Raw genomic sequence first — 12,201 nt, forward strand, 5'->3', positions numbered from 1 at the left:
AAAAGAAAAAAGAAAAAAGAAAAACCCTGCTACTTCTGTAGTAAACTACATTTTATGGTGACATGTTTTTATATGATTTTAGTTTTACTTTTGTTAGTAGTTTGCTAAGAAATTTTAAGATGTACAGAAAATATTGGTAGTTTTCTTTAAAGGTATTTCTCTTGTTTGGCATTTGGGTACTACTGACAAAATTAAGAAGGAAAAGAGGCTATCAATTTTGAGGTGGGGTATGGAAAAGATTTTAATGGAAAGGTAGCTGAGAGGGGCTGTAAGTTGGAAAGGACGATGCTGAATATTGAAAGTGCTATATAATTCTATCTCAGTTAAAACACATTAAAATAAAAGTAAATAAGTAAAAAAAGCAAATTATTATAAAAGAAGATAGTTAATAAAATATAAAATGTAAGATTCTTCTTGGATGATTCAAAAATTATGCCAGTTCAGGTTCCTCATTCTAAAGCTCATGCTTTAAGCAAGATATATAAGCCTTAGCTATGAAGTAACCTCTGTTTGCCAGAGCTTAACCAGCTCACTAAAATCCATGGCCCTGTGCTAAGAATGTGTGTGCCTTTGAGGGCATCCACTGGCAGCTTTCTCTTTTGAAGTGGGGCTTTCTTACTCTATGATAGCCTAATATAACCAGAATCAGCTACTTTCTCTACACTTTCTAGTTTTCCTGTGATAGTGAGACTTCCAGTGCCAGAGCCACTACTATCAACCCTCTGACGGCCACTGCCCTTCGTGAAAAGGGGGACATTTTGTTTTGGCAATGCATTCATTTCTACTTTACAAACAAAGTGCCTTGGTTCAGAGATTAAAGTTGTACCTAATTTATTTTGTGTTTTGATGTAAAAGTTAGAGATTACTGATGTAGGTTGGCAATAGAAAGAGAAATTTGAACACAATAGTTCATATGACACACTCTCTTGTTTAAACCATTTCATACATTTCCATCACTTTTGGAATATATTTCAGTTCTTTTTTTTTTTTTCTTTTTGGTTTTTCAAGACATGATTTCTCTATATAGCCCTGGCTGTCTTGAAACTCACTGTATAGACCAGGCTGGCCTCGAACTCAGAAATCCACCTGTCTCTGCCTCCCAAGTGCTGGAATTAACGGCGTGCGCCACCACCGCCTGGCTTCAGTTCTTCCTTGTAAATCTCATTTGTCACACTTTTGTTTCAAAAGTCTTCTGATCTTGTGTCAGACGTTTTTTTTTGTTGTTTTTCCCTTAGCTTATGGAATGATTTTCTACTACATTTTGGGAATTCTTATGAGATGTTTTTTCTAAGGTTTTATCTTTGTCACTCCAAGCTATAGAATTTTATATTTTATTCTGATTCTCTATTACAATAAAATATTTTATTTCCATAACACTTTTATGGTCATTTAAGCTTAAGACCAATTGTAAACAGATGTAGTATTTCATAATATTTCTCCACCACTGCATTCCTTGGTACAGTGCAATATTTCTAGCACAGAGAACAATACCACACATATAACAAGGTCTAGAAAATCAGGCACATAATGAGTTTGAATTCTAGGTCAGACTGATGGGCAGGATAACTCAAAGACTGAAATTTTCTTAAAAATCAAACTTTTCAGTGTAGAAATGAAAAGATCAGTATCCAAGACAAATCAGAGTAAGCATGTACTTTATCCCTAAGCATTCCTGTAGAGAGCGCGTGATTGCTACTGTAGTGTAAAAATAAATTAAAGTTGGAAAAGTCAGCTTATATAAAATGAGGAGTTTCAGTTGTGATGATTCATGGCTATAATTTTAGCTCCTGAATATCTGAATTCAGAGGCTCATAAGATCACAAGTAGAGGGGACTGTATAGTAAAACTTGGTCTCAAAAACAAAGAATACCTACATGAGAAATTTTGGCAATTAATGATCTCTAAGAGAGATAGACTCAGTCTGTTCCAGGAACAACACTTTGATAATTTATCCTATCCACCAAAATTGCCTGTAATTATCAATATATATGGGCCACACTAAATAAACTCAGTATATGGCTAAATATATGTAACAATAATAAGTAAGAAACAAGAAATCATAAAATATAATAAACAAGTGAAACACAACATCAACAAGATAAGCAAGAAGAAAGGGGAACTGCTTTATATGCCTTAAAGAGATCACCTTGCAGTAAGTGGTAGAGACATCACTACCACAACATCCATCACTCAGGAGACATCTTTGTTAAGAAATTTACTTGAATTCCAAACTATGGGAAATGTGTAGTTCTCCAGGTCTCCCTGTGTATTGTATGCATATGAATTTTGTCTGTAGCAAGATTCAAGGTTTTGGGAGTACAATGGCTTTGTCGTATGCAACCTTACCTGGCAGGCACGAATAGAATTTCTGTCAAAGAGCAGACATCTAATATGTATTTGTATCCAAATTACCAGTCTACATAAGCAGTTGAAATCTTAGAGCAGATACATCTTTTTATATAAAATATGGCTAAGTTTAAGCGTAATATAATGTCTTATTAATTATTTTGATTGCTTTATTTGGGAGAAAAAATGTACTGGCTAGAGTTTCAGTTAGTGTATAGCACTGCTGACCAGGCAGGTTACACTATTCACTCTTCTATTGGTTTAATAGAACACCATGAATCTTATAGAAAAAGAGTTTATTTGGGCTTATAAATTGAGAGGGATTAGAGTCTGTGATGATAGAACAGAGACATGGTAGATAGAGTTTTAAAAAGTTAAAAAGTTTTATCTGGCAAAGCCTCTCAGAGGACAGCTATACCAAGCTTTGTCAGTAAGCACTTCTTGGCATCAGCAATAGTGTCTGGGTTTGGTATCAGCAGATGGGATAGATCCCTAGGTGGGACAGTATCTGGATGGCCTCTCCTTCAGTTTCTGCTCACTCTTTGTCCCTGAATTTCATTTTGACAGGAGGAATTCTGGATTAACATTTTTGAGGTGGGTAGGTAGCCCCATCCCTCAACTGGGGGCCATGCCTATCCACTGGATACAGATTCTATCTCTATTGCGTATTTCGTCTAAAGTCCTCCCCAAAATCTAAACACCTTTCAAATTCCTGACCCTCTGTTCTCCCCCATCTCCTCCCATATCTGAACTGGCCCTCTTTCCCCCACCTCTTTCCCTCCCAGATCCCTCTCTCCCTCTACTTCCCAGAGATTATTCTCATACACATACAGATGTACACAGCCAAACATTGGACTGAGCATGGGGACCACAATGGGGAAGTTAGGGCGAGGATTGTAGGAGCTGAAGGGTTTTGCCACCTCATAGGAAGAACAACAATATCAACCAACCAGACCCCCCAAAGCTTCCAGGGACTAAACCTCCAACCAAAGAGTAGGCAGTGGGTACCCATGGTTCTAGCTGGGTATGTAACAGAGGACTGCCTTATCTGGCATCACTGGTAGGGGAACCCCTTGGTTCTGTGCAGGCTTGATGACTCAAGAAATGGAAATGCTAGGCCACTGAAGCAGGAGTGGGTGGACAGGTAGGGGAGTACCCTCATAGAAAGGAGGAGGGGGTAGGGGCCTTGTGGAGGGGAAACTAGGAAGGGGGGATAGCATTTGAAATGTAAATAAATAAAATAACCAATAAAAAAAGAAAGTTACATCTTGAATTCTAAACAAAAAGCCGAGAAAGCTAACTGGAAATGGCGTAAGTCTTTAAATTCTCAAAGTCAGCTTACAATGACATGTCACTTGCAAATATGGTCATGCCCACAAGTGTGGTAGGATTTCTTTTCCTGTGAAGAAACACCATTACCTTAGCAACTCCTACAATGAGAAACATTTAATTGAGTCAAGCTTATAGTTCAGAGTTTTAGTCCATTGTCATCATGGTGGGTAACATAGTGACACTAAGGCAAACATAATACTAGAGAAAGATGTGAGTTTTTACTTCTAAAGCAGCAGGATAGGGAAAAGAGAGAGAGAGAGAGAGAGAGACAGAGAGACAGAGAGACAGAGAGACAGAGAGACAGAGAGACAGAGAGACAGAGAGAGAGACAGAGAGAGACAGAGAGAAGATTGGATTTATCTGGCATGAGTTTCTGAGACTTCAAAGCTCAAAATCACACCTACTCCAAAAGGGTCATGTGTCCTAATTCTTTCATTTCAAGTAAATTTATGCAGCATCTACTTGTCAGCATATTTGATGATCATTTTTTGTTAATTTGCTGAGTAAATGGCTAATGCTATCTATACTAATAGCGTCACTAACACTGCTAAAGCTTGTCTGATAAATGCTATTTCCTAAATACTGCCCATAGTTTAAATCAGAGTAGCAAATGCACAATTAACCTGAAAAGAGGGAAAGTGCCCACTCAGCACCTTAGAGAGGATCCAGTTGAGTTATGACTCATCTCATTTTGCAAAGTCACCATAAAAACGAGCCTTTCATTTTGCAGAAGTATAGCTGGGATTTACAGCAGATGATTAAGATAAGGAAGAAAAATAACTTTTGCATTTTATCAGAACAGGAGCATTTTATCTTAGCCATGAATTTTTCCCTCTGTAGATTTCATCCATCAAAGAAATGTCTCCACAAGTTGTCAAGTGCCCCGTTGTTCCCCAGAGACCTCTATGAGTGTGACTTACCTTATGAAAGTTTCTGAAATAAGCTGCCTTTTCATCTGGAAACTTTTCAAGCCTTCTGGGTCCCTTGCTAGAAGCCTTCTTAAAAACCAACCAGCATCGTCTGAATATCTGAAAGCAAATAAAGGAATCTGATTATTCATCATTTCCTATGAGATTACAGGCATTTGGGGTTTTATCTATTCAACTCTTCCATTAGGGATGAGCTTCTAAAATTCCCTTCATTCATAGAATGATTGCTTTAAAGAGAAGTGTGTGACTAATAGAAATTTCAGCACAATTTGAAAACATAATGCATCATGTGAAATTCAACATGTCAATCTGTTAGAATTAATCATTTTTAATGTAAGTAATCACTTTGGTGTCAGTACTGCACATATGATGGCAATTTTTCATTTCATTTCCCACTGCTGTGTTTAGTCCAGATAAGTGGAATAGATACATACTGATAGTTTTATAAATTCTAACAAAATAATATTTCTAATTGTCTTAGACAAATTGAAGATTTTCAACAAATAGTCATAACATAACTTAGAAAACAGCAAAAATATAGCTTCCTTTTGGGCTCATGTGATTCCCTTGTTTTACAGTAACTAGGATATATTAAATATTTATTATATAAAATACAATATATTTTAAAAGTTTATTTATACATTAATCCTAATAACCACTGCTGTAAACAGGCACTACTGTTTTCATATTATGATAAATTTAAGAGAGTGATCAGGGCTTGAATACATGTATTTATGAATCTTTTGTTTTAGCTTTTAAAATGATCATTAATTATGTAAGCTGCGTTTATTGGTTTTGGACATGCTCTTATTTATAGAAATAATCAATGCTGAGCTTTTAGGTTGGCATCTTGTTTTTGCTGTATAATATCACATGTTCTTCATAGATATATTGTAAAGCAAATAAGCAAAATGCATTTTTCTTTCTAGCAATTAACAGCTTTGGTAATTCAAAATGGCCAAAGGTTTTTAATTTATAAATTTAGCATATTTTATTCCTGGAAAAATTTTCTCTACCAGCATGAGGAGATTTCATCAAAGGCAATTTCGGAAATGTTAGTCACCGTGTTTCTATTCTGTGTCTTTATTCAAAGTACAAAGTTGTCACAATCCTTTTTCTGCTAGTAGAAGACAGAGAGTGTAATTCTTTCAAATTATTCCCATGAACATTGTTTTTTCCTCTCTGAAAGGCAGCATTTTCCATGTTAAAATGCACTCTCAGAGCTATAACAAAAGACTTTTCCCACTAAAAGCAAAATAAGTAAAATAACAATGTGAAGACGCTCCCAGTGCTCCTGCTGTCTTTCTTATATCTTCTGCTATAGCCTTGAAAAATACATCAAGAATGATGTTGAGCTCTGAGTACACAATAACATGTCTGTCCATCTCTGCAGTTAGATATATCATTCTTACCAAAGGGTTAATAGCCATACACCTGCAAATGAGGAACTGCTCAAGTTCTTTAGAACTACTGGTGTTTGACACATTGTATTTAGCACTTGACATGGTAGTTCTTTGTTATTTGTTGGACTTTCACCAACCAAAACTTCCAAATGAAATTCTGTTAATGATTACAATATGGAATCATCAAAGGTCTGTTTAGCTTTAATAATGAATTTTAGTCGTTTTTACCTCATCTGTTTCTCATCTCTGTCATTCTCCTGCTGAAAGTGTTCTTCCAACTTCTCTATTCTCAAGTCTTTTTATGTGAGACTCATTATGCTAACTAGTATCTTTCCTCAGCATAGGTGGGAGGTTATTTACTAGAACAAAGGCAAGTTACCAATGTGAAAAAATGGCACCCTCTCCTTCAGAAAACCATACACTGCCTCAGGAAGACATAGAACCTCATGAGTCCCTCCCTAAATCATACAAAATTATATGGAAAATGCTAACATAAGAATTGATAGATTGGGGGAAATTGTTGATTTTTTTTGTATTAATATCACAGCTCTTTTATCTACTCATCACACAACCTGGGCAAATTACTTAGTGCTCAGCTGATAAAGAAGGGAAAAGCATGGAATTGAGGGGGGATTTGAAAAGATGGGCCAGAGTTGAAGTATACAAAAAATTCTCAACAAGGTACTATCCTCTGTCACATTATCTTATTATTTGCTAAACATGACACAGCTGTACACAATGAAACTTTATTTTTATTTTCAGAGTCCCAATTCTAACATATATAAAATAATCATATACTGTCCATTTAGCTCACAATTTAAACATTTCAAGCATTACAACAGAAAATAATATTAATGATTTCCCAAAGATGGGCTTTGGGATTTAACAAAATGTACTTGAAATTCCACCTATCTTTTTGTTAATTATTCAAATTTTAGACCATCTATCAAGCCCTTTAGGCATATGTCCTTAAATTAGTCAAGAAAAAATAATGGTTTAAGTTTAAGGTTAATAGTAAAGAAAGAGAAACTAAGTAAATGAACTTACTATCACAGTGCATACAGAGGAGTCATTGACTAACACAGTACAGTCACATACAAAACAGACAAAATGCTTTTATCACACCTATGATTAACATTTCTGAAAAACTAGCATATCAAAAACTAGTTTTCACAAATAAAAATTTAAAGGGCTTCCATGATTCTGATATAAACAAATTAATATATATGACCAATCAATACTAAGTGTTCAAGTGTTCCCTTGAATACACATATAGCTTCTATTAATATTTCATGGTGGTTCAAATATTGTTGAACCATATAGCAGTGTATATACTGAGAACAAATAGAAATGAAAAATTTGTTCTCTTCTTAAAATTTCTCTCTCTACATGATAACATGGAATAATTTTGTACTAAAGAAATAATTTAGATTTCAATCAAACTATTGTATTAAAATTTGGAGCCTTTTGTTGTAATGTCTAAGAACATAGATAAGTTTCATAAGAGTATTTTATAATTAAATGTCTTATCTCAAATAATTCATTTAAGCTTATTTTTAACTTTAAGTTTCTCAACAATAGATTAATTTCCATCTACTATAGAACTTGACTGATTAGATTATAAGAGATGTCCTGCAAAAAACACTTAATGTGCACTTGAAAAGTTACCTTCTTCTTATCAGAAATTGGTGGAGTACTGAGTTCAGTCTCTACAAAGTTCATACACTGAATCCAATGTGATATTATTTGTGATATTTAATAGATGGGTTTGTGGAGGTACGTTTTGATGGCTAGGATTTTCATGAGGATAGTCATAAACATCATGCTTCCTCTCTCTCTGCTTATTAAAAAGGAGAGAGTACATAAGCACATAATGAGGAAACAGTCTACAAGTCAAAGAGAAAAATAGATTTTTGTGGTTTAAGCCAAATAATGTGTGATACTTTATTAGGATAGCTTAAGCTTATTAATGTAGATGCCATAGATAAATATAAAGATAAATAGGTGGCCATTCATTGAGATTTAAAGTGGATAATAAATTATTTAATGAAAAGAAATGAGTGTGTCAAGTTCCAATATATTTAAACCAGTTTTTTTAATGTTTTTTTAATTAATTTATTTTTTACACTCCATATTCCATTCCCTGCCCCTCCATCAATCCTCCAACTGCTCCACATCCCACACCTCCTCCCCACCCCTTGTCTCCACGTGGATGCCCCCACCCCCACCCCACCTGACTTCTAAACTTCCTGGGGCCTCCAGTCTCTTGAGGGTTTGGTGTATCATCTCTGAATAAACACAGACCCGGAAGTCCTCTACTGTATGGGTGTTGGGGGCCTAATATCAAAACCCTAAGGAGACTTTTGATTGGCTTTTTAAATGAATATATTCATAAATACCAAAATAATTTGTAAATATGTTAAGCAAAACAAATTTAATTCAAAATTTAACTCTATTTTTTTATCCTGTTCTATTTCAGGGACCAAGTGTACATTGTAAAATGCCAATCAGTGATAGTTTTTTAGACATTTGAGTTTTGTTGTTGTTTGGTTTTTTGTTATTAATAACCTTGAAAAATATGAAGTTTACTAGTCAATTGTTTTCTACAAAATTCTTTAATTTCTGTTTGTCTTATTTTTTGACATTTAAACATCTAAGAAAAATCTGACAGTGATGTCACTAAAATATATTTTACTGTGAAAATAATATGAATAAACCATGGCTATGGACTATTTATTTTTACTGTAATTTCTAATTGAAATTTAAAGTTGAAAAGAAATTTTTTGTTGTTGTTTTTTTTTTTTTTTGGTTTTTTGAGACAGGGTTTCTCTGTATAGCCCTGGATGTCCTGGAACTCACTGTATATATACCAGGCTGGCCTCAAACTCAGAAATCTGCCTGCTCTGCCTCCCAAGTGCTGATTAAAGGCATGCATCACCACTGCCTGGCATGAAAAGAAAATACTTAATAAATGTTGAATTATTTCTTCTTTAGTCATAATTTTTCTAAATGCTTTGAATTTAAATAAGAGAAGGTAATGACTAAGACCGTAGTATGGAGACATTTCACATGTCACCTGTGTTACTGATGTGAAGCAAAATTAAGCATGAGTCAGAAACTTAATGCCTCCTCCACAACAGGAGTAGGAAGCAATATCTTCCCTTTGATCTTTTCATCAAACCAGCTTTTATTAGGGTACCACAAAAGTATACTGTTGCAAGCCTAGAACTAGTGCTTTAAATGAATATGTTGGAGACGTTCCAGATATGAGCAAGAAAAATGACTGCTTGAAAATAGAAAATCATTGCTAGGAGGGAAAAAAACTTATGTAAGGAAAATGTTTTTAATTTGTTTTTAAATGAAAGTGTAAAATTTTTGACAAAATCACCTTAATGTCTTCAGTTTGCATCCCATGAGAGTTAACATCACTTAATGACCTTTGTGAATCCTATGTAGAAAGTGTGATGGTGACGGGGGGGGGGGACAGGTTGTTCTATTCTCTTTAGATAATTCTTGCATTTCAATGACATAGATAGTTGCAAATCTTTTGGTTTGGGCTAATTAATGACATAATTTGTTGCTTGGAGACAGCCTCCTTGTCAAGTGTCTGTCCCTTGCCTGTTAACATTGCTGCAGGCTCCACCTCGGTTTAGGGAATGCTACAACTTCTATCTTGGAATAAGAACTGAAATTTTCACCTTCTCTTTCAGAAACCCATTGTAAACAAGATGGTTGCCTTAGCAACCAGGCTAAAAGATGACCTCTACATCTCTTTATAGAAAGTGGCCTGTTGCTGCCAGAACTCTAGAAGCCCCATGGATCTCCAGCTGGCCCATTCCAGCTTGCCATAATCATATGCCCTTTTCCTCTGATGAAAATTTCAATTTTACCACATGACATTTTTTTTCTTTTAGCATTTTCACCTTTTCAAGGTGATTTTATACAAAGCCACCTATTTACAGTTAAGACTCACCAGGAAAATGTAGATAGTTGACTTATTGACTTTCCTTCATAGCTATAATTGTCTTATTTATCAAGGACTCATTCACAAGTCTTGCTACTGATTTCAACCTAATTGCTATTATGCATGCTTGAATACCAGAAACTCACTCATGTATTTATCCATCATCCATCCACCCATCCATCATCTATCCATCTACCTGAAAAGAGATGCCACTCAATAGAACCCTTTGCATCACAGCAAGGTGGCTTGAAATTTTTGTTTCACAGATTGAAATTCTAATAACTATAAATTAATCGAACTATTCTTCAGTCTAAGCTAAATAGTTTGTATCTTGCCTGAGAACTGGAAGTTTTCCAAATATCCCAAGAGTTACAAGATACCCAAAGAGTGAACAGGAAAATCAGAGTAAGAGAAATAATTTGCATTTGTGGGAGTGGCTTATGAAAAGATGTTGTTTTCTGTTCCTATGTGATGTCATTAGAAACTCTGAGTAATGATGGAATATGGTAAAACTTAAGTGATAACAAAGAAGCTATTGTACCTGTATTCCTAAGATGAACATTAAAGTAAACTGTAAAATCAGAGATAAAGACTCTAACATAATCAGAAGTTAGTGCAGAAGAATATATAAAAATTTCTGAATTTGAGCATTTATATGTGTAGCCTCCACATTTTAAATCAAAAAGTGACAAAAAAGCATTTTTTAAAAAATGAGTATTGGCTAAAATATCCCTACAGATTCTCTTTTTAAAATGTAAAGCATAGCAACTCTGTTTAAACAGCTGTTACAATGCTAGCTGAATACCAATTCTGCTCTTCTTAAAAATACTTACTTTTATATGTATAAATGCATGTCTGCATGATAGTATGCATATATGCATGAAGGTCTTCATGCTGGCTAGAAGGGTGTGTTCAAATCCCTGGAGCTGGAGTTACAGGCATATGAGCTACACAGTATTGTCAGTGGGAGCTAAATTCAAGCACCCTGAATCAGAAGATATATTCTTAACCACAGAACCAATTCTCAAGATTTCCCCCATTACCTGTCTTAAATACAGGTTATTCACGTTTTCATAATGATGTCACACAGTTTCAGTCATAGGAATCAGATGAATACATGACACAAATATTCAAGATTTTGTAAATGATACTAATTACTATGTCAATAACCTCACAGAAAAAAAAGAGCTCTAAAATATAAAAAGAAAGGATAAGAAAAGAAGGAATTTAGTTAGCTGAATATTTTTATGTTAGGAATGAATATTCTAAGAAATAAACATAAAGCAATTGATAAGGTCTTCATCAATCAGTAGACATCAGTCCAAAACATACATTTCTAGAATAAGTAAAGAACTCCAAGAATTTCAGAAGACTATAAATTCGAGAAAGGGTAGGATACTTTAATTGCCACTTATGAAAAAGGGAGTTTACATGTGCCTAATAAGTTTGTGAATGTACTAAATCCTTAAAACTTGAAGTAATCTGAAGTAGAAATACAAGGAGACAGCTCATTCCTAACAAAACAAAAGAAGAAAGAGTAGAGTTGGAGTGGGGGTCCAGGGTTTCTCTTTGCGATGGAGAGAGTCTGTATAGTGAATCTGGAAAATGATAGCTATGAGAAATCTTGTGATGTCTCCAGAAATCTGCACAGGCACTAGCAATTCTGCTCTGTGTTATGTACCCAAGGAAAAAATGTATGTACCCTTTACAACATTTGTGATAGCATTACTCAAAATGGTCTCGAATGTGAGCATTATGATTCATGTACACTCCTGAGCAGTTAACACCCTTGAAAGTATATGAGCTATTGCTACACAGTCAATTCTCAAAATCATCACTTTAATAAAATCCCAGTAAAAGAAGACATGTGAAGATCCATATATTCATATCAATCCTCCAGATTGCCTGGCCACACTGTGCTGTGCAAGCTCTATTTAGAAACAGAGTACCAAGAGCAGGCCAGTGACTTCCATCATCACCACCACAGTTACTGACTCATTAGGAGGTATAGGCATGAGAGGAAGGTATGTTGGAAATCCTTCTTCTTTACTAGAAATGCTCTGGCTACCTGATGCCATGTACACTAATATTTACTTTTAGGTATGTGTATAGAATTTATGCCATTTTACCAGGTTGTCTTAATTTGCTTGGAGGGTAATATCACTTACTCTTCCTCTCTCCCTCCTTCCCTCCCTCCCTCCCTCCCTCCCTCCCACCTCGTGTGTGT

The 12,201-nt window shown here is 35.0% G+C and overlaps 1 protein-coding gene across 1 annotated transcript in view; it reads right to left on the bottom strand.

The window, feature by feature from the left end:
* The window catches only part of Dok6 (docking protein 6), a 450,168-nt gene that overhangs the window by 297,098 nt on the left and 140,869 nt on the right, over positions 1 to 12,201 (bottom strand). Inside the window, exon 2 of the mRNA XM_031366232.1 lies at positions 4,599 to 4,706. Within this exon, the coding sequence (XP_031222092.1) occupies positions 4,599 to 4,706 (108 nt within the window). The remainder of the gene's footprint in view (positions 1 to 4,598; positions 4,707 to 12,201) is intronic.

Source organism: Mastomys coucha, unplaced genomic scaffold (genome assembly GCF_008632895.1).
Source record: "Mastomys coucha isolate ucsf_1 unplaced genomic scaffold, UCSF_Mcou_1 pScaffold13, whole genome shotgun sequence".
In the NCBI taxonomy this organism is placed as follows: domain Eukaryota; kingdom Metazoa; phylum Chordata; class Mammalia; order Rodentia; family Muridae; genus Mastomys; species Mastomys coucha.